At 42.0% G+C, this 22,328-nt stretch overlaps 2 protein-coding genes across 9 annotated transcripts in view; both read right to left on the reverse strand.

The window, feature by feature from the left end:
- The window catches only part of THSD1 (thrombospondin type 1 domain containing 1), a 29,680-nt gene extending 15,777 nt beyond the window's left edge, over positions 1–13,903 (reverse strand). For 2 of the 5 annotated variants that reach the window (XM_005585920.4, XM_074022107.1), the window contains exons 1-3: positions 13,762–13,903; positions 10,250–10,388; positions 4,897–5,862 (exon numbers count right to left, since the gene is read on the reverse strand). In XM_005585920.4, the coding sequence (XP_005585977.3) occupies positions 4,897–5,862; positions 10,250–10,307 (1,024 nt within the window). In that variant the 5' untranslated portion in view covers positions 10,308–10,388; positions 13,762–13,903. Of the gene's footprint in view, positions 1–4,896; positions 5,863–10,249; positions 10,402–13,761 lie in introns of all 5 variants that reach the window. The other 3 variants (XM_074022108.1, XM_015439296.3, XM_074022109.1) reach the window with 2 other exon arrangements.
- Positions 13,904–19,535: 5,632 nt separating this feature from the next.
- Positions 19,536–22,328, reverse strand: part of VPS36 (vacuolar protein sorting 36 homolog) — a 36,169-nt gene continuing 33,376 nt past the window's right edge. For all 4 annotated transcript variants that reach the window (XR_012426996.1, XM_005585924.4, XM_005585927.4 and 1 more), the window contains one exon: positions 19,536–22,327. Coding sequence is in view for 3 of the 4 variants with exons in the window: in XM_005585924.4 (XP_005585981.2) it covers positions 22,234–22,327 (94 nt within the window). In the remaining variant the exon portion in view is untranslated. The remainder of the gene's footprint in view (position 22,328) is intronic.

Consider the following 22,328-nt stretch of genomic DNA (forward strand, 5'->3'; position numbering starts at 1 on the left):
AATGAAAGGCTGTTTCGTTTGTCCTGTTTAGATGTCCATACATGTGCTCGCACTACATGACAAACCTGTTTGTCCAGGCTAAATGCCTTTCAGCCTATTATGGAGGGTTTTGAATAAGCAAAATATGTCTTCAATGTGAAAAGGGAGGTTTGTTTCTACCCATAAAACTATCTGAAGGAATACAGCCTTTGAAATATTCACATCTGCAAGGCATTTTGTTCAAGAAACCAAGGTAACTAAACAAATCATGATTATAAGAAAATTCTATAGACATAAGGGAGTAGCTATAAGCAGTAGGAAGAGCAGTAGCAGCTGGGATAAGCAGTTCAGATTTTCTTTCCATAGACAAGGCTTCCTTATATTGAACAAATCATACTTATGCTTGGGCCTGTGGGCTCCCAAGTGGTTATGGGTGTTCCAAGAGATGGGTGGCACAAGATGAAACAGTAAGTTAAGGAGGAAAAAACAGAACCTTTTTTTTCCATCTAAAAGCTTTGTACTGTTTAATACATGGATTGACAGTCAATTTGCATAGAAGGCAGTCACAGAATAGTGGTCAAATTAAACTCTCAAGCTATTCTATCTGGATTTGTGTTCTGACCCTTCTATTTAAACACCATTGACCTTGGGCAAATTACTTAACCTTTCTGTGCCTCCATTTCATCACCTATAAAATTGACAATGTAATGAGTTGAACTCATAAACTTGTTATGAGGACTAAATGGGTTAATATCCATAAAACAGAACAGTGTCTGGTGCGAATCACTATGTAAATATTTATCCCATTAAGTGGAATAAAGATTACAAATAGTCATTTTTGCCAAATCCATTATGTATTTGCTACCAATTGTTATTTACATATTATCTTAAGATCCTCAGACATATTTGGAAGAAGAGACAAACATAAAACACAGAGATTGAGACCATCCTGGCCAATATAGTGAAACCCTGTCTCTACTAAAAATACAAAAATTAGCCGGGCATGGTGGCGCATACCTGTAGTCCCATCTACTTGGGAGGCTGAGGCAGGAGAATTGCTAGAACCCAGGGGGTGGAGGCTGCAAGGAGCCCAAATCGCGCCACTGTACTACAGCCTGGGCAACAGAGTGAGACTCTGTCTTAAACAAACAAACAATTATTCTATTTTCAAAAAGAACTAATAAATTCAGTGTGAGTCAGTGGCTCACACAAGTCATGGTGAGTCCCTAAGTGGCACCATTCGGCAAAAAAGACACTCTTTACTGGTCAGAGATAGAAAATAAAAGGAGAACTCAGTTCAGTCATAAATTTATATACTAAAAACACAGGAAGTCACTGAGGTTCCTGTCTCAAGTATAAATTTAATTTCTCAGACCAACAGAGTCAGAGCTGGTCTGCCACACCAAGAGGCAGGGTCTCCAGGCATGTTTAGCTCTCCCAGTTACTGCCCCAGCCCTGCTGTTCCGATGTGTCTCACAGTTGCTGCATGAGGCAGCCCCACAGGGAGCCCCTGACTACCCTCCACCTGGACACACAGAGAACCACTCCCGTTCTGCCCTTTTCCAGTGTCTTCCTGCTGCTGCTGCTGTGGGAAAAACTCCAGCCTTTAGACATGGAATGGAAGCCACCAAGGTGAACCTCCTGCCCCCATGTGACCTTAATTAAATGACCCCAATTTCTTGATTTCCCTTGATTCATTTCTGCTAAATTCAGTGAGATTTTTTTCCCCCACGAATAATTTCTTTTGAAAAGGCAAGAATATTGGGCCAGGCATGGTGGCTCATGCCTGTAATCCCAGAACTTTGGGAGGCCAAGGCAGGTGGATCACCTGAGGACAGCCAACATGGCGAAACCCCATCTCTACTAAAAATACAAAACTTAGCCAGGCGTGGTGGTGCACATCTGTAATCCCAGCTACTCGGGAGACTGTGGCAGGAAAATCACTTGAACCTGGGAGGTGGAGTTTGCAGAGAGCCAAGATCGTGCCACTGCACTCCAGCCTGGGCGACAGAGCAAGACTCTGCCTCGGAAAAAAAAAAAATATATATATATATATATATATATATATATATATCTTAGATGAGTAAATTCGTTCAACCTAATTGTTTTTCTCCTAATACCTAGTTGAGACTAGCCAAATCTGAGTTCAATTTTCACTTAATAAGCATTGAGCACCTCTGAATGTGCCAGGCATACTAAGTGGGCCAAATAAAGACCATAAAAAGCTTCAGAGCAGCACGAGTCAGGTTTTGCCACCAAGTGAGCTTCCCCCATCTGCTGTGCAGAAAGGATTTATAGGGGGAGAAAGACATTAAACAAGCAATGGCAGAAGTGATAAATGCCATCAAAGAAGAACGAAAAGATGCTGCCCCAGCTTACAGCAGAGGAACTGAACCTGAGGTCATGGAAGAGTAACCCAAGTGGAGACTTGGAGGATGGGTTAATGTTAACCAGGGGAAGGAGAGAGGAGGGTGTCCTGGGCCCCAGTGCAGAGATGGTGACTGCGAGGATATGGTGACTGCGAGGATGTGGGGGCAGCCTGACCATGGAAGGTTTTATGGATTTGCATCCTCATGCCTAGTGAAATAACAGGTTTTAAGAAAGAGAATAGCCTCAGCTGACCTGAATTTTAAACAATCCTTTTGGCCGCAGTGAGAGAAGCAAGTGGACAGATGGAAACCGATTAGGAATCTGTTCTGAGCCTAGGCTAGGGGTAATGGAGATTTAACCCAAGTGGTGCCAGTGGAACTGAAGAGAAGTGGAGAGATTGAGACACTCAGGAGACAAAGCCATAGGACTCAGTAATGTAGCATTTATAGGAGGTAAAGAAGAGGAAGGCTCCTGGCTTCTGGTTTGAACACTAAGATGGTTGGTGAAGTCCTACACTGAGAAGCAGGGTTAGGGGGTACAATGATGAGTCTTGGTCCAGAAATGCTGCTTCTGAGGTGCCAGGGAGACATCCGAGGGATGCAGCGCCTGGATGCAGGGGACGAGCAGGGAAGAGACGTCCACCTGGAGCCATCAGCATCAAGGCTAATCACCTGGCAAGTGTGTGAAGAGTAAATGAAAGACAACCAGCACTTGACAGACAGTGGAACTGGCAGGCCAAGGAGACTGTGAAGAAGCAAGCAGGGAGCGGGGAGGTGAGCAGGGCGAGTATGGTGTCACAGAATCAAGGTCAATGAAGACGCTGGCTGAAGTGTCCCTGGATTTGGAGTCCTGTACCTCATTTGCTGGCTGCTTCAGTGAGAGTATTTCAGGGGAGGACTGGGGCATGGAAGCCAGTTTGCAATAGGTTGAAAAGTGAATGGGAGGAAAAAAAAAAAAAAGAACTCTCAAGCACAGACAAATTTTTCAAGCAGTTTTTGGGCTACTGAAGGAAGAAGAAAGAGGGTGATGTCTGGGGAGGACATGGGGTCGGGATGGTTTGTTTTGGGAGAAGAGAAATAAGTACATTTCAAAACTGATGAGAATGAGTCTGTAAAGGAAGGACAGTTAAGGATGGGAGAGAGAGGGGATAATGACTAACAGAAGGTTCCTGAAATGAGCAGAGGGGCTGAGATCCACAGTGGAGGGAAGGAATAACACTTCTTCCATGGCGGCAGGAAAGCAGGGGAGAGGATGGGGTGAGAGGATGGGTCTGACATCTACAGGTATACAGATCTTTTGGTGGGAGGGTGGAGTTCTCACTTAATGGCTTCCAGCTGCTCTGTATGGTAGTTGGCAAATCAACTCTGAGAGTTAATCAGTGGGCAGGGGTTAAGGTCTGAGGGGAGTGGAGGAGGTCTGAAAGGACTGTTGTGTAGAACAGGAGCAAGACCTGGTCTGGGTGACATGCTGAGCAGTACGCAGGCCCTGCCAAGGGTGAAAGCATGATCCACCCATGGTGGCATCAGGCCACCATGATGTAACCTTGTCACTCAGCCTTAGCAACTTGGGTGCAGTGGGTGGCTGGCAGATGGCTGGATACATGCAGAGCTGGGGTGTGTCCTGGTAAGTGTATCGAAAGGAGAGGCTAAGGAGTTTAGGATATTGGCAGGAGGGTGGTTAAAGGGATGAGCCATGGAATCTACGCTGGATAGAAAAGAAGTGCAAGGAGGGAAGTGGCCAGTGGTGGAGGAGAAAGCCAAAGGAAAGGGTCTTAAGGAGACGAAGTGGGTAAATTTGCAAAAAGGAACAGTGGGGGTTACAATCAGGCTCGTGCAGTCAAGGGACACTGGGCTTACCAGGGATAAAGATAAAAAGCAAACGAGACCATTTCTGCCAAATTAAACTACTTGCTAAGACCAGACTTTCCCCCAAGAAAAGGGAAAGAAATGCAAAGAGCAGCATAGGGAATTAATGGAATTGTCATAACCCCATTTCTTCATGATTAGGTAGGGCATTACACAAAGAATACAGAATCCCAATACATTTTTAGAAATCTTGCTTTGATTTCTCACTAAAAAGGCCACATTCCTATAATGAATGACTTAAGAGAGAAGAGACTTAAGAGGACTTAAGAGGAAGACAGAAGTTGCTAATTTGGGATTTGGCTTTGAATTCCAATAATCTCTGCCATGAACTTACCATATGATTTAATAATGGGATTTTTTAAATGTAATGTTTATTCACCACTTCCTAAATGCCAGGCACTATCCTGAGTGTTACATGTTGATTTCGTTCAATCTCCATGACTCTGAAGTATGTACTTGTATTGCCCCTGTTTTACTGATGGGGAAACGAGACGTAAAAGACATTAAGTAGGTTTACCAGTATTCTTACTTTTTCAGCTAAGGGTGATAATGCCAGTTGGTACATTGTAAGGCATGAACCATAAAAATGATGGTACAATTCACGTAAAGTTCACCTAAATTCTAAATAATTTTGATTACATGAAGGATTTGATTTAAAATGTTAAAAAATCTCAATACAAACCTAAATTTCTCCGAATCAGCATGCACTCCTTCTCCTTTGCAGAAAAATGGCTTCTGCTTGAAATGCCAAAGTCAAAGCAGTACTTATTCTTCCCCATGTCAAACAAAGTACAGTTAAAAATTGTCCTCCTCTCTCCCAAGGGCAGGCTGTTTTCAGCCAAGTGAATGATCCTCTTCCCAGGGGATCTGGGTGCCTCCTTGAAGACAGTGACCACTCCTTGGACGAAGGTGCATGGTGGAGGCAGCACCATCACCTCTACCCCGGACTCACATGTGAGTTCTGGCACCATCACCAGTTTGTATCCAAATTTCTGGGCCAGGTCAATGGGTCCTGTGGAGGTAATGACTGAGTCTCGCCCAAGCAGCTTCAGCACCACGGTGACATACGCTTCTGGCCCCACGGGTGCACAGCCAAACTCAACCCACTGACCTTGAGCAAGTTGTGTCCTTTTGCTGGTTCTTATTTCCAGTGGCTGTCCTGAATTTCTTCTTGCCTCAGGAAGACTGTTGGTGAAGATGACATCCACTACAATGTCGGGCTTGTCCACAGGAAATGGGCACAGTGGTTGACTGGTAAATAGGCCCACTTGGAAGGTGCCTTCTGCTGCCTTGGCACTCCTATTCAAGTCAACGTGAAAGACCGGCCATTCCACCTTCAGAAAGGCACTTTTCTCCCACCAGGGGAATGGAGTGCTGTTGTCTGTTGCTTCTGGAATCATTGTGAACCAGTAGTCACCAGCCTCCTTGAAATAGAAGCACTCAAACTTGAGTGTTCCCTGGGACTGGTTGGTCAAGAGGTATTTGGCAGTTACAGTCTGATTGGTGTTGGCCTCCAACAGCAGGACAGATACATTCCTCAGTGTCCCATTAGCACCATCAAAATACTGGAAATCCACATACACTGTGTCGTTGCTTAGTGCTACATGGCCTGGCTCTCTCAAGAGGAGATATTCAGCTTCTCCAAGAACTGAAATGAAGTGGTCAGAATTGGTTTTTAAAAGGTGCATTTGAGAAGGACTATTGGTGACATTGATGAAAACAGAATTAAAAAAATTTTTTTTTGAGACAGGGTCTCATTCTGTCACTGAGGCTAATGTGCGGTGGCACAATCACTGCCTGCTATACTCCCAACCTCTTGGGCTCAAGCGACCTCCCACCTCGCCCTCATGAGTAGCTGGGACTACAGGCACATGCCACCACACCCAGCTAATTTTCTTTTTGTAGAGATTGGTCTCAAACTGCTGGGCTCAAGCAATCCTTCCACCTCAGACTCCCAAACTGCTAAGATTATAGACATGAGCCACTGTACCCAGCAGAAAACAGCATTTTAGACAAGAGAAGGTAGAACTGAGCCAGGGATGATGTAAAATGATACTGAGTACAGATCCTGGAAGCTGGCCATTGTGCTCTTTCCATTCTGAAGTGATTCTGTTCCTTCTTCATGTTTCATAGTCATGTTAAAATAATTAGTGGTAAATACTCCGAATTCACCACATTCAACAATGTGATATATCTGCAATGAAAATCTATACAGCTTGAATAATAATTTTTAGGATTAAAAACCCAGTAGCTCATATTGTTAATCATATTCTGATGTTTAGATATTTGGGGAAAATGGATATACAGTGAAGAGAAAGCTGGATCTAAATGACACAATACAAATTGTTCTGGACTATTTTAAATGTAAAACCCTAAATTTACTTCAAAGTTATTATTTTCTGATATTCAAGAGAAGCACTGGGGAATTTTTACCAGTAAAGGAATCAGTGTCCTCAGTTGTATGAGGCAGACATATTTAGATGGATAAGAAATGTTGACACTTTATTCTGCATGGATAACCAAAGGGATAGGGTGAACATTTATGAAATAACTAGGCTTGTCCTTGGCAATTTAATGACATTACAGCAACTTGTATTTGCCTAGATAGGACAGATGACTACTACTTCTCAAGTATCATTCTGTTAGGATCAATCATATCTTTTAAAAAGAGACCCAGCAGAGCAGCTTAAGTGAAAAGTGCAAAGAACAGACACACAAGAATTCTTGTTTCTATTTTGAATCCTATCCAAATACATATCAAAGGAGGCAGAATTTGGCAATGCAACAGTCAGCTGGCCCGTGGCTAGGGTAAGAAACAGTTCTAGATGTAAGGGACTGAAGTTCCCTTTAGGTTTGAAAAACAACTTGTATAAATATGAATTTTTTTTCTTATTATATATGCCTCATGAATATATATGTCCAAAGGGGCCCATGTGTTTTTTTGTTTGGGCTGGTAGTCTTTAAAATACCCTTATATATAAGCAATCAATGATTATTAGAATCAGCACATGAATATCCTGGCACACAGAAGAGTTTTTAATTAGCACAGCATTTCACCTAGTTCTCATTTGAGATGAGATGAAATAAAAGACATGAAACTTGGATGACTTGAATGCTTGATTATCACTTGTTTGAAAACCATAATCGGATAAAGTTCTTTTTTTCTCCAATTAAGCAAAAACAAGTTGTGGGATATTCCCTTTTGTTTAGAGATGACTCAAAGTTGAGGAAGGTGGCTGATTCTGGTGCAGCTTGTATACTGATTCAGACCCAACCTGGTACCTTTCTTAAACTGCTGGGTAAAGAGACCCCAGCACTTACCACAGCCCAAGGAAGTACTTAAGACTGAGAACAAAGTCATACTAATTTGGATCTGAAGGGGGCAGGATGGTTCTGTGGTCCATTTAAGAATAAGAGGCATGCACCACTTAGTTAACTAATGAAAGTCTATTGCAGGCTGGTCCGATGGTAGCAGGTTATCAGAACTTACTAACAGTAGTGTCACCAAAGTTGGTATATGACCCCCAACTACTAAATTTGACTGGCTAAAAAAAAAAAAAAAAAAAAGCAGTCTATTGTGTATGACAGGGATTGTCAATGAAGCAAATCAGATTCTGATTTGATGGGAGACAGTCAATGAGAAAGACACACATGCCCCGTTGGAAATGGAGAACAAAGATGCAATTGATGGGTTCCAGCAGCAGCAGATAGGAGGTATGTACTAGAGGGAGAATTTGCTACTTTAGAACTCCTGTTAGAAAACTACAATTTGGGCCGGGCGCGGTGGCTCACACCTGTAATCCCAGCACTTTGGGAGGCCGAGACGGGTGGATCACCTGAGGTCAGGAGTTCAAGACCAGCCTGGCCAACATGGTGAAACCCTGACTCTACTAAAAATACAAAAATTAGCTGGGCATGGTGGTGGGCGCCTGTAATCTCAGCTACTCGGGAGGCTGAGGTAGGAGAATTGCTGGAAGCTGGGAAGCGGAGGGTGCAGTAAGCCGAGATTGCGCCACTGCACTCCAACCCGGGCCAACAATAGCGAGACTCCATCTCAGAAACAAACAAACAAACAAACAAACAAAAAACACTACAATTTGGTTCTACCACATCCTGACTACTATAGTATACAGGTAATGGTATATTTTGATCAGTATTAAGTAGAGATAAAGGGGGATAAAACAGATCTATGACAATACCTACTTTTTTAATTTTATTGGTGGCTTGTGCACTCAACTTCTATGCTCTTTTTTATGCTCATTCAACTTTTATTTTCATATTCCAGTAAGAAATTTTGCTCTTAACAACACCCTTGTATAATTTGTTTAAATGGAGAATTTCAATGCTTTATTTATCATTATGAAACCAAGAACACATACTTTTTGTAGAAGGCTGTCACATGTAGAATAATCTGTGTTTTTTTGTTTTTGTGTTTTTGTTTTTTTTTTTTTTTGAGACAGACTTTTGCTCTTGTTGCCCAGGCTGGAGGAGTGCAGTGGCACGATCTCAGCTCACCACAACCTCCACCTCCCGGGTTCAAGCGATTCTCCTGCCTCAGCCTCCCAAGTAGCAGAGATTATAGGTGCGTGCCACCACGCCCAGCTAATTTTTGTATTTTTAGTAGAAACGGGGTTTCACCATGTTGGCCAGGATGGTCTCAATCTCTTGACCTCATGATCTGCCCCCGCTCGGCCTCCCAAAGTGCTGGGATTACAGGCGTGAGCCACCGCATCCAGCCAGAGTAATCTGTTTTTAAAGAAGGGATACATTACATTTCTTTTTTGTTTGATTTGTTTTGTTTTTGAGACAGAGTCTCACTCTGTCACCCAGGCTAGAGAGCAGTGGCACGATCTCGGCTCACTTCAAGCTCCGCCTCCCGGGTTCATGCCATTCCCTGCCTCAGCCTTCCAGGTAGCTGGGACTACAGGCACCCGCCACCACGTATGGCTAATTTTTTTTGTATTTTTAGTAGACGCAGGGTTTCACTGTGTTAGCCAGGATGGTCTCGATCTCCTGACGTTGTGATCCACCCACCTCGGCCTCCCAAAGTATTGGGATTACAAGCATGAGCCACTGTACCTGGCCAAATTACTTTAAAATAAATGAATCCCACATTGGCTTTCCTTAAAACCGGAGTCTTCTTGTATAAATAAACTTCTTAAAAAAGAAAAGACTGAGAAAGGAAGTCTACTGAATGAAATGAACAGCAGTGCTCTGGTCCATTTAACCAACTGTGCCATTCACATTACACAAGCCAGTGTCCTCTATATCTTGGATCAAAATTTCTTCACCAAATTCAAAAACAACTTCCACTCCCATACCATCAACTGCCTAGATGTCTATGAAATATTTGGAAATCATCAAAAGAAAAGTAGTGAAGATTATGTCATATTGTTGATTCTATTGGTTCAGTAGTTGTATAAAGCTCTCTGAGAAATGAACTCAATTTTTAGTTGAAACGAATGAAGAGAACAGACTTTAAGTACCTACTATCTGCTCATTCAGGGTGTTTCGCATTCTTGATATTATCATAACAACCCTGTGAAGTCAATATTATTGCTGAGATTGAAAGAGATGAAGAAACTTTTCTAAGAGCACGCAACTTTCAAGGATTGAAATTCAGATTGGTTCCAAATACACGTTAGCACCAAAACTCTGTCAAGTGAAATCTTATGTAGAACCCTAATATACACAACATCATTGCATGTGTGTATGAAGTGATTTATCACACTGAATTACAGGGAAATCAAAGAGAACTCAAGGTAACATGCTTGCCTCCAATTTTTTAAAATTTGAGAGAGTTGGTTTTTTTTTTTTTTAAAGAGTTAAAAATATAAAGTGAAATATGAATCAATCATGCAGAATCACTGAAGCATGAGAGAATCCAGGGTTGCAAGGGTCACGGTTTAGAAAGCACTGCACTGTAGACCCTACCCTCCCTCCTTCATGAAGAGTCATCAACATCAATGCATTTACAAATGTCATATTTATGTTTTATTCCTACCAATAGCATTAAGTATACTCACAATACTCACCATAGTCACAGAGCACCACCAACAATAGATTTGAAAAGTCTTTCAACATTGGTTTCATTCTGATCGGCAAAATCCCAGGTCTTTAGTCTCCTCATGTCCTTTCTCACGTACAGATTGTGATTTTTTTCCTCAAAAACACCTGAAATTAGAACCTCAAAAAATGATGGCTCCATTCAATGTGATTGATAAAATAGTAATCATGAAATGACAAAACCATTCTAAAACTCAAACTTCCTAAGTGATATTGAAAGGAAACTAGAGAGGACATTAATTTTCCCTGGGGCAATGACTTACAATTATACAAGCCCCTTTCATTCCATTATAACTCACAGGTCAAGAATATGCAGGTATGCCCAACACCCACTAAGATTATCTTTGCACAACACCAAAGTCTCTTCCCTTTATAGCACATCCTTAAGTGGAGAGTTTATTGTTATTTGCTTAATTTTATCAAAGTTAATAACCAACTTGGATACATTTTCACATTATTTATCTGCTTGGCATTTCACACTGATAAATTTACTAAATTTCTGCTAAACTTTAATTTAGCATTGTGCTATATATACTCAAATGCTCCCTGCCTGGCGTCCACAAATGGGCTAACACTTCCTTGCACAATTGGTGTGTTACCAGGATTGCTTCATTTATCGATTCCTAGGAGCTACATCCAAGCGATCAAAGCTTTTTTAAAAAAAGATACTCCAGAATACTACAATTCAATGTGAACTCCATGTGGCCCTCACTTCCCTTGTTTAGGGCAGCCTAAGGAGAAAACAGATAAATAACACTCATCTTCATCAGTCCTGAAATACTTGTTGCTGCTGGTATGCATCATGAGACTGGTGGTTCACACAGCAATCTTCCCAGTCTACCTAAGAGGGCAGGGAAGACCTTGCTGGCCTGTGGTTCACAGCTATTTGTTGGAAGAGGCACTTATTTTATTTAATTAATTTATTTATTTAGAGATGGAGTCTCGCTCTGTCACCCAGGCTGGAGTGCAGTGGCGAGATCTCGGCTCACTGCAAGCTCCACTTCCTGGGTTCACGCCATCCTCCTGCCTCAGCCTCCCAGGCAGCTGGGACTACAGGCGCCCACCACCACGCCCACCTAATTTTTTGTATTTTCAGTAGAGACGGTGTTTCATCGTGTTAGCCAGGATGGTCTCGATCTCCTGACTTCGTGATCCGCCCGCCTCGGCCTCCCAAAGTGCTGGGATTACAGGCGTGAGCCACCGCGCCCGGCTGGAAAAGGCACTTATTTTATATAGACTATTCAACTATAGAATAAGATACTGGGCATTTAAGATAGTTCTTTCATATTAGAGTCTAACAAACTATGTATTAATATTAAATACAACCAAATATATATTTTCTTAATGTTGATGGTCCCCCCCATTATTCACAGTTAATCTTTTTTTTTTTTTTTTTAAGACAGAGTCTTGCTCTGTCACCCAGCCTGCAGTACAGTGGCATGATCTTAGCTCACTGCAACCTCTGCCTCCCAGGTTCAAGTGATTGTCCCACCTCAGCCTCCTGAGAAGCTGGGATTATAGGTGTGCACCACACTCTTGGCTAATTTTTGTATTTTTAGTAGAAACAGGGTTTCACCACGTTGGCCAGGCTGGTCTCAAATGTCTGACCTCATGATCTGCCCACCATGGCCTCCCAAAGTGCTGGGATTACAGGCGTGAGCCACCACACCCAGCCCACAGTTAATCCTTTTAAGAAGCCAGAATATTATATTCCAAATACATGTTACATCTCTTCAGATAAGAGCACAAATTAGTGGAATTAAGAAGACTGATTGAAATAAGCCAAAATTCAATGGAAGGGAAACTGGTGTGTCCTATTAGCTTTCTTCCATTAACAGTGGGCTGAACAAAGGAAATACTGTACTTCCTGAAAGGGAAGCAGAGATTTGAAGTGTAACTATGCAGACGATTAGGGCTCCCTCCTCTTCCCCGCCACCCCTACCCCCCAAAACAAAAAGAAAAGGGAAGAAGAAGAAAATTGTTTTGGGTGGAATTAGCCACAGATTTGACCCAATTCTTTCCTTGAACATGGACTGGGAAACCTGGCCAAAGTCAGCCAGTAAGATCCTTGCAGAAAGCATCATATCACTTGGGCAAGTGTGAGCACTTAAAGACAATTACAATGCTTCTTTTAAGTCACTGAGACCTGGTAACCAAACCAAGGAGAAGCAAGCTCCCAAAAGTTGAACTGGCTTCTCTCACATTTGTTTGCTTCCACCACAATAACCTTTTTATTTTTGAAGCCCCAAATCATAACTGATTTTGTGATAACACATTTTCTTTCTTACGAAAATGATCCCTAAAACATAGAATGGTGAGATAATCTATATTTAGAGCTGAATGGAAAAAGACTTATAAAACAGACCAGCCTACTTGTCAATCATAATATGGAATATGATCATAACATTAGTCATAATATGTCTCTTTAATTTCTTTCTACCTTGCTTGCTTATTTTCTTTCAACTTGTTGTTCCAGATCCCGACTGACTTCTTATAATGTTTGGCTTGAGAATTGTTCTAGGAAATTAAGAACTTAGGTATATTTTATACACATTTGAAAATACTTCTACATAGCATTCTTGTATGTAAACTTTATAGACAAATTCTAAATGCATCAGCTGAGAAGGTGGGGAAAAGTTGTGAATATTCTCAACGGCTAACAGCATCACCCAATCTCAGACCCCATGTTTTTGCTGAAACCAGCTAGGACAAATGCTTCTAAATCTCCCTTCATAGCTGCAGAAAAAGAAAAGGAATCACACTAATGTCCATGGGACCAATGATTCGTGAAAAAATAAAAGGGAAAACGAAGAAAAGTTATTTTGTCCCTTCTGACCAACATGCACATGTTCCTGTGTATATATAGGAATAGTATTTATTGGGAGGAAATCTGTAGTTCCAAAGCAGCTCGTGTAAACAGGCTTCATTTATACGTTCATTCGAGTCTGCTCTGCCCTGGTCCCACGGGTTGGGTGCAGCGTTCCTGGGACGCCGTGGCTCGCCCCATCTACTCAGCTTCCCAAATGCCCGCAAGCCCAGTTCACGCTTGGAAATCTACCCCTCGTGTCGTCAGCTGAAAGCCCTCCTTAATGAGGACCGTCTTTAATTTAATTTAATCCTTGTATCTCATACTTTTTGTATCTCAGAAGGGATTTCTTTTTGGAAAGAAACAGTAGCTCAAGACGCGATTTTTCAAGGTTCTGTGGCCAGTCTCAGTCACCCGGCAACGTCTGAGCCAGGGCAGAGCCAGGTTCAGTTAAATTCGGGACTCCGAGGTGTGGAGACCAATACTCCTTAAAAGCGTCCCCTGGAGCCGAGGCGGGGGTGTGGAGGGGCCGCCAGCGTCCACCTGCGCCTTCAGGCTGCTGGGAGGTGGCAGGGTCCGGGGGCATTTCCCGACCCCAGCGGAGCCTCCGAGGGTCTCGCGGCACAGGAGCGCCCGCTGGGGCGCGGACGCCGGGATGCGGAGGGCGCTTCTTACCTTTCCAGACCGACGGGCAGCGACCCCAGGCCCGCCGGGCGAGTGGCGAGGCGGACGGGAGGCCTCAGGGGCCGCGAGGCAGCGCTCCGAGCATCCCGCGTCCCGGACTGCGCGCCCTGACCCCGCGGCGTTCGGCTCCTACAGCCCCGCCCTGGGCCGCCCCCGACGGCGTGGGAAGGGCGGGCACCGGGAGGGCGGGGGACACCCGGGACCGGGCGTGGTCGGCTCCCGCCCCTTCTGGGCAGCGCATCCTTTCCTGCCCGCCCCCAGCTCGCCAGCTGCTGGACAGGAAACAGGCAGGAAACGCGCGGCCAGCCAAGGTCCTGCGGCAGGGGGTGCGGCCCCGGCAGATGCAGGTCCCCTCAACACACACCCGCGTCCACAGCACACAGCCGGATCAGGGGTTTAACTAAGGACGAGGCAGCAATCTCCTGACACTTCACATTCAATCACTTCTACCCTAGTGTCATTTTCTTCAGGGAGACCACAAAAATTAAGTCCTTGAAGTGGCACAGCATGTGGGCTGTAAACTTGCTTTCCCAAATGTCATTGAAGAGTTTCAAAAGAACATAGTTCAGGTAAAGTGCATCTCCATTTTCCTTCCCTGGGGTCAGAATTGGTTATTAAAAATAACTAAACATTTTTAAAACCCTACTCTGCAAGTGTTAAAAGTTCTTTTTATGGGAATGTGAATTAGTTCAGCCACTGTGGAAAGCAGTTTGGAGATTTCTGAACTAAAAACAACTATCACTCGACCCAGCAATCCCATTACTGGGTGTATCCCCAAAGGAAAATAAATCATTCTGCCAAAAAGACACCTGCACTCCTATGTTTCTCACAGTACTATTCACAATAGCAAAGACATGGAATCAACCTAGGTGCCCATCAACAGTGGACTGGGTAAAGAAAATGTGGTACATACACACCACGTAATACTAAGCAACCATAAAAAAAGAACAAAATCACGTCATTTTTAGCAACATGGATGCAGTTGGAGGACAGTATCCTAAGTGGAACAGAAAGCCAAAAACCGTATGTTCTCACTTATAAGTGGGAGCTTAAACAATGGGTACTCATAGACATAAAGATGGCAACAACAGACACCGGAGACTCCAAGTCAAGGGAGGGAGGGAAAGGGGCAAGCGCTGAAAAACATCCTATTGGGTACTACGTTCATTATCTAGGTGACAGGATCAATAGAAGCCCAAACCTCAGCAACATGCAATTACCCTTGTAACAAACCTGCATATGCACCCCCAAATCTAAAACTAAAATTTAATAAAAAGTTTTAAGTTTTTTGGAAAATATGAGGATAGATTCCACCTTAACAGCTGTGCTTGTTAAATTGAGTAAATGAGCGGTATGGTTTATGACTTGCTTTTCTTTTATGCAGAATATACCATTTGACAGCAAAACTAATATCCAGTAATGGAAATCAAAGCACAGTGGTGGCCTCTGGAGAGCGGATGACTGGAAAGAGGCACGAGGGAACTTTTAGGGGGCGACAGATATGTTCTATTGTTTGGAGTGTGAGTTACATGGATTTGCTAAGCATTTGTTAAAACTCGTTTGACTGAAGATCTGTGCATTGCAGTTTGTAAACTTTACCTCATTTTAAACATATTTTAAAATATGTGATTTGCAGATCTTTGACTCTATCACTTCATTTTTTTTAAAGGTAGCACAAGTATTTACCTATGTTACCAGAGGTATAAAATTTTCTAAGAACTTGTCTTGTCAGCCAGGTGCAGTGGCTCATGCCTGTAATCTCAACAATTTGGGAAGCCAAGGCAGGAGGATTGCGTGAGCCCAGTAGTTTTAGACCAGCCTGGGCAAAATGGTGAGGCTCCATCACCACAATAAATAAGAAATTATTTGGGAGGCCAAGACGGGTGGATTGCTTGAGCTCAAGAGTTCAAGACCAGCCTAGGCATCATGGCAAAACCCCGTCTCTACCAAAAATAGAATATACTAGCTGGCTGTGATGGCACATGCCTGTGGTCCCAACTACTTGGGAGGTTTAGGCAGTAGGATCACTTGAACCCAGGTGGAGGCTTCAGTGAGCCAAGATGATGCCACTGCACAGGCTGGGTGAGACCCCATCTCAAAAAATAAAATAAGAAATTAGCCAGGTGTGGTGGCATGTACCTGTTGTCCCAGCTACTCTGGAGGCTGAGATGGGAGAATTACTTGAGCCCGAGGTTGGGGCTACAGAGAACAGTGATCACACCACTGTACTACAGCCTATGTGACAGAGTGAGACCAACCAATCTTGTCAAATAGTTACTTCTAGCAATACTAATTAAATCCATCCAAAGTTTCAAAGAAGACTTTAAGGTGACCATCCAATTTCACTGCCAGTAGAATTATCTGGTCTAATCTCCATTCACCAATTTACACTAGGATTATTTTTCAAATACATACCACCCAGCCCCTGGCATTTCAGTTTTAAAAGCAAAAGCTCAGTGGAAAGAGCAGGCATTAGAGTTATAAAAGTACAAAAATTAACTGGTGTGGTGGTGTGCACCTGTAGTTCCAACCATCAGGAAGCTGAGGTGAGAGGATTGTTTGAGCCCAGAAGGTAGAGGTTGCAGTGAGCGGAGATTGTGCCACTGTGCTCCAGCCTGGGCAATAGAACCAGACCGTCTCAAAAAAAAAAAAAAAAAAAAAAAATTATATGGGGGTATAAGGAACCCAGAACAGGATAAAACAATCTTGAAAATGAAGAGCATATTTGGAGGACTCACATTTTCCAATTTCAGAATTTACTACAGGCTGGGTGTGCTGGTTCATGCCTGTAATCCCAGCACTTCGGGAGGCCAAGGTGGGTGGATCACTTGAGGTCAGGAGTTTGAGACCAGCCTGACCAACAGCAAAAATCCATCTCTACTTAAAAAAAAAAAAAAAAACCCACTAGCTGGGGATGTTGGCACACACCTGTAATCCCAGCTACTCAGGAGGCTGAGGCAGAAGAATTGCTTGAACCCGGGAGGCAGAGGCTGCAGTGAGCCGAGAATGTGCTACTGCACTCCAGCCTGTGTGACAGAGTGAGAGATGGTCTCAAGAAAAAAGAAAAAAAAAAAAAAAAGAGCTTACTACAAAGCAGTAGTAATCAAGACAGTGAGATATTAGCAAAAAGATAGATATATAGCTAGAATTGCAAGTTCAGAAACTCATCTATGGTCAATTGAGTCTTTTTTTTTTTTTTTTTTTGAGACGGAGTCTCGCTCTGTCCCCCTGGCTGGAGTGCAGTGGCCTGATCTCGGCTCACTGCAAGCTCCACCTCCCGGGATCATGCCATTCTCCTGCCTCAGCCTCCTGAGTAGCTGGGACTACAGGCGCCCGCCACCGCGCCCGGCTAATTTTTTGTATTTTTAGTAGAGACGAGGTTTCACTGTGTTAGCCAGGATGGTCTCGATCTCCTGACCTTGTGATCCGCCCGCCTCGGCCTCCCAAAGTGCTGGGATTACAGGCGTGAGCCACCGTGCCCAGCCTTGAATTTTTAAAAAAACAAAAAACTCCATATGCAAGCATATGGTCAATTGTTTTTTGACAAGGGTGCCAAGACCATTTAATGGTCAACTAATGGTGCTGGCATAACCAAATAGCCACATGCAAAAGAATGAAGTTGGACCTCCTACTTACACTGTATACAAGTAAAAAGATACACTTTTAGATAAAGCCTAGATTAAATTCCAGCCCTGACACTGCAAACCTGGGTAGATTTCTTAATCGCTCCTTCCCTTCACTGTAGAAGGCATAAAATAGTTATTGTGAAATATTATAGTGATTAAGTGAAACATATTGGAGGCAACTTTCTCTGCATTAATCTTTCAGGCACATACTTTTTCCCCAAAAACCTACTCTTCAAGGGTGGAAATCCAGGTACAAGTGATATGCTTGGTCATATTTTAAATAACAGCTTTATTGAACTGACTGGTCAATTTTGTCTCCATTAGAATTCTTGCCAAACTGTACTGCTGTCTTTATTGGACAGTTAAGATATAGTTTAACGTTTTCTAAAAGAAGTCAATATAAAAATGAAAAAAAGCTTTCAAACGAACAGTGGTATGGTCAGTATTGAACTGTAACTGATCTGGCTCTCAAAATACCTTTAATTCTCTTTCTGGGTTAGCGACTGATCTAGTAATCTTGTGCAAATTGTATAAAATTTATACACTATCTCAATAACTCCGTTTATACAAATGGAGAGAGCTTTTTTCCTCTGGGTAATGCTCTGAGATGAAAGCTATAACTGACTCATGATTTCGTATCAGGACACAAGGAAGAAGACGAATGGCCCAATTTCCACACTGTAATAACAAGAACTTACCTGTGTATATAACAACTACTCTAGAGTGCTTTCCACATCATGCACATGGCCCATGCCATATTTGAGTAAGACAGAGCAGATCTCACTCAGACAGGCTAAGCCTTGACAAGTCTGGTTGAGAAACCTTTCGGGAAGAGGGTAAAAGACAGAGTTGGTTTGCTAGGCAACTCATGCATGACTCAGTACTGTAATTCAAAAATCACCCAATTCAGTTAATACTTTACTAGGAATCTACCATGTACAGTCACTGACCTAGGTCAGTGAGAATTCAAAAGAAATGTTACATGACAGTCTTTGAACGTAAACCTAGTTTCTCTATTTTCTTATGGTATCAAGACAACATTTAAGAGAACAAGACAAAATATAGTTAAGCATATGGAAAAGACAATAGCTCTTATAGAGTTTAGAAATAATAGAGCTGTCTATTGGAAACATTTCTGGAGCAGGCAGGATCGAGCAAAGCATAATTTAGATTGGTGGGGGTGGGCATGGGAGAGGGGAGGTGAGTGGGAAGAAGTAAAGAAGGGAGGTTTGGACAGACAAGGGAAATATCCAGGAGCAGGAAGGGGCACACCTCTGCTGTTCCCTTTTCCCAACACCTTCCACTTACTGACAATCTCTTGGTCTTTGTGAGCCTAGTTTACCAGGTTCTTCCTTTCCCACAAAGTCTTACAAAGCCCTCCACCAGGACTAAGGGCTCCTTCTTCTGTCCTCCCCAGCATGGTACATATGCCCCTTCCATGGTACTTACTTCATTCTATCTTCAGTGAAAGTCACTTACATGTCTGTTTCCCCAACTAGGTCTCCCTTTTCTTAAGGACAGAGCTGTATCTTATTCATCTTTTTATCCCCTCCCACTACCAGTGCCCAAAAAAATTGCTCACAAAAAATTGCTATATGTTCAAAAAAATGTATTTTTCATTGAATTGAATGGGAGCTAAAGTAGGATAAAGTGGAGCCAAATTATAAATAGGAATATAGGTCGGCGTTCATTCATTCAGTAAATATTTATTGAATGCTTATTGTGTCCAGGCCCTGTTCTCGGCTCTTAAGATACATCCATGAACAAACCAGACAAAAACCTCTGCCCTTGTGCAGCTTATACTCTAGATTGTAAGGGATGGGATTAGCAATAAATTTACATAAATTCAACCATACCTACTGGAAAAAGACACATGCATGTAAATTATTAATGCTATAAGAATCTACTCTTGATATGCAGTTTGTATTTTTGTACTTAATATAAGCATAATATATTCATACCTATGTATCACTCCACAGGAATTTAAACTTTAAGACTACAAAGAGAACTTCATTGGTAATTTAGGAGATTTTCAAGGACCATTCTGAGCATGCTCAATTTTGTCCTTAGGCACGGTCTTTAAAACCTAACCACCTTCCAAGTTGTGACTCCACTGTACCAAAATGAAGACTCTGAGACTTTTGGGCAAAAGAACCATTTTAAGTATTTGAGCATGAGAATGATGACAAGATGAATCCACATTCTCTCAGATTAATCTGGTAACAAGGAACAAGAAAGAGTACATTCATCTGAATATACATAGTCAGGCAACAGTGGAATTCACATCAAGAATTTTTTTAAAAACCAAACCAGTTCATGACATGTCCCATTCTTTTTAGACAACGAAAACAGTAACAGCTCAATGTCATAAATATTTATAAGCAACTCTTAATTATAAAATCCAAAGGAAAAATTCTTAACATAACTGGCTTTAGTATGATTAAAGGCTTATCATTTGCATATATTTTTCAGAGTATTTAAAAAGAATGCCAAGAAAAATCATTTTTAAATTTTGTAATAATTTTACTCTATATACATTAATACCAATCATTTAACCTTGAAAACACAATCTTCACTAACACAATGTAAAAAATTTTTTTGACAGTAAATGACTGGAAATATTGCATTACCATAAAGCTACAAAGAGGTTCATGCTCCTAAGAGCAAAGTTAGGAAAACAAAAAAATAATAATTATGCCAGTGATAAGCACCAAGACAGAACTTTTTTGCACTTAGGGCCTGATTGGTTGTATTTAAACATAACTTCTACATTAGAGGACCAAAATCACACCTTAAAATAATGGCCCGAAAAAAAAGATAAAAATGCACAAATACATACAAAGGTCTCAAAACAGTGACGAATGCCCACTTTAAAAATAATAAAATCAATCATACTCATTTTTAAATTAATATGGCATTTGCAAAATATATTTATATGTCACTTTTCTTCCTTCTTAAGTCATTTTATACAATTTGGATTGCTCCATTTCTTTTCATCAGTTGTCACACTAAAGTAAATAAATATGTTAAATTATGTAGGTTTGCAGTAATGAATCCAAACCATTAGCGCTAGATCGAGTAGCTCCAGCAATCCTCCTTGCAACTCACTCCAACTGGTGAAACAGATTATTTATCTTTATAATTTTAAAAGCCTTAGCCAGGTGAGAGAGAGAGAGAGTGTGTGTGTTTGTGTGTACAAGTTTGCCAGAGCAGTGTGAGACAGTAAGTACCACCCAGAAAGAGGTGAGACATATAAACAAGCTTACACAATGGTCCAACTAACCCCTAAAAGACTTGGGCAGTGAGACACTGAGTTACCCTCAAAATAAACCTGAGGCTGAACAATGGGGGAACCAGAGGATCCGACACCACAATGAAGAGTCAGTGACAGGTTTGGAAAACAAAAACTAAAGTGGGATGTCTCAGGCACAGCCTTCCTGTGACACTGGAGGACACGAAACAGCAATAGCCACTTTTCAGGCAGGGATAAGGGATTGGGATCCCCTGGGTCTGCAGCGGAGGGTCCCTGGCACTTCCCAGAGGGCACTGCAGCAGCCTCTGGCAGTGGCCCTCCACCTTACCCACTGACAATGTCTTAGGGGTTCCAGAGTGTGAACCTGGGTATCCCTCTTCCTGGCTCCAAGGGTGCTCCCAATACAATACTTTCCCTCCCGCAGGCTTAGCCAAAACCATCACCACCCTTTCACTTCCAACTCAGTTTCAGAAAGGGCGTCTCCTGTCCTGTGGGGTCCCTGAGTTTGAGATAATGCCAACATACTGGAGGCTGTAGAGCAGTAACATGTGAAGTCAGGCAGTCACTTTAAAACTTAAGCAATCTACATGCAGTATTAGCCAGTTGTTGTTATCTCAGTAACACTTCTTACCGAAGTAGTTTTTCCTCACAATTTATAGTATAAAGAACAAAGAAAAAATATTGCTGGAATATGATAGACTTTTTATAGTTCAGTGTGGAAACTCCTTATGGAAAAGAAAAGGAGACATTACTTTTCCACTTTCGATCTCCTGTCTGTGGCTTTGAGGTAGAAGAACACTAAGGTTCCTGTGAAGCCATTTAAAGGCTCCCTCTGCCTTTCCACCAGCACAACAATCCCAGGGAATTCCTGAGCTGTCTACCTCCTAAATTTGTAATCATAACTCTGGGCATGTCTATACAGCCCTCTAGTTCAGTTTCAAAATCCACAGCATTTGGAAACAAAATGACACAGTTGCATTCTTTAAATGCCAGTCATGAAATCATCACTTAAAAAAACAAAGAGAAATTAGATAGAATATATATAAATATATGTGTCAAATAAAATTATTTCATTTTTAAAGGTATTTTATTTGGTATGTTGAAGACATGCCTATGACTGCTTCTAAAAGCCCCTGGGAGGAGCCTCATATAGCAAGCTGCAGTATATTTTGTCCCAACATTGTCATGTGTAGTCAGTGAATTTCAGTCACATCAAAATAATCTAACCTGTCTGAACATGCAACTTCTCTTTTTATTCTCTGCAAAACTAAATTCCCTTCTTTATAAAATGATTAGATTTGAGGATCAAGTTAAAATCCACTATATTTCAAGTTAAACTCTGAGGGTTCTGCACAACTACAGCATGATTTTAAATTCATATTGGCATTCACTTTTCTGAATTTTCCTATGCATATCCTAAATAAATTTCCTGGACCATATTTAGTGAGAAATTAAAAGAGATTTACATTGCACTGTGAAGTTCTAATAAATTCTCAGTTGATCGGGTTTATCTCTTAGCTCAATGTCATACAACCTCTACATGACGCAAGCATATGGACAAAAAGGATTTTAAATACAAAACCCTTAGCTCTGTGTCATAAATAAATTTGGGTAAAAACGCAGGCCTTCCACTGAGTCATCACGGCAAAGATGGCCCATCTTCTCTGCAAGCAGCAACC

This window comes from Macaca fascicularis, chromosome 17 (assembly GCF_037993035.2).
Source record: "Macaca fascicularis isolate 582-1 chromosome 17, T2T-MFA8v1.1".
NCBI lineage: Eukaryota > Metazoa > Chordata > Mammalia > Primates > Cercopithecidae > Macaca > Macaca fascicularis.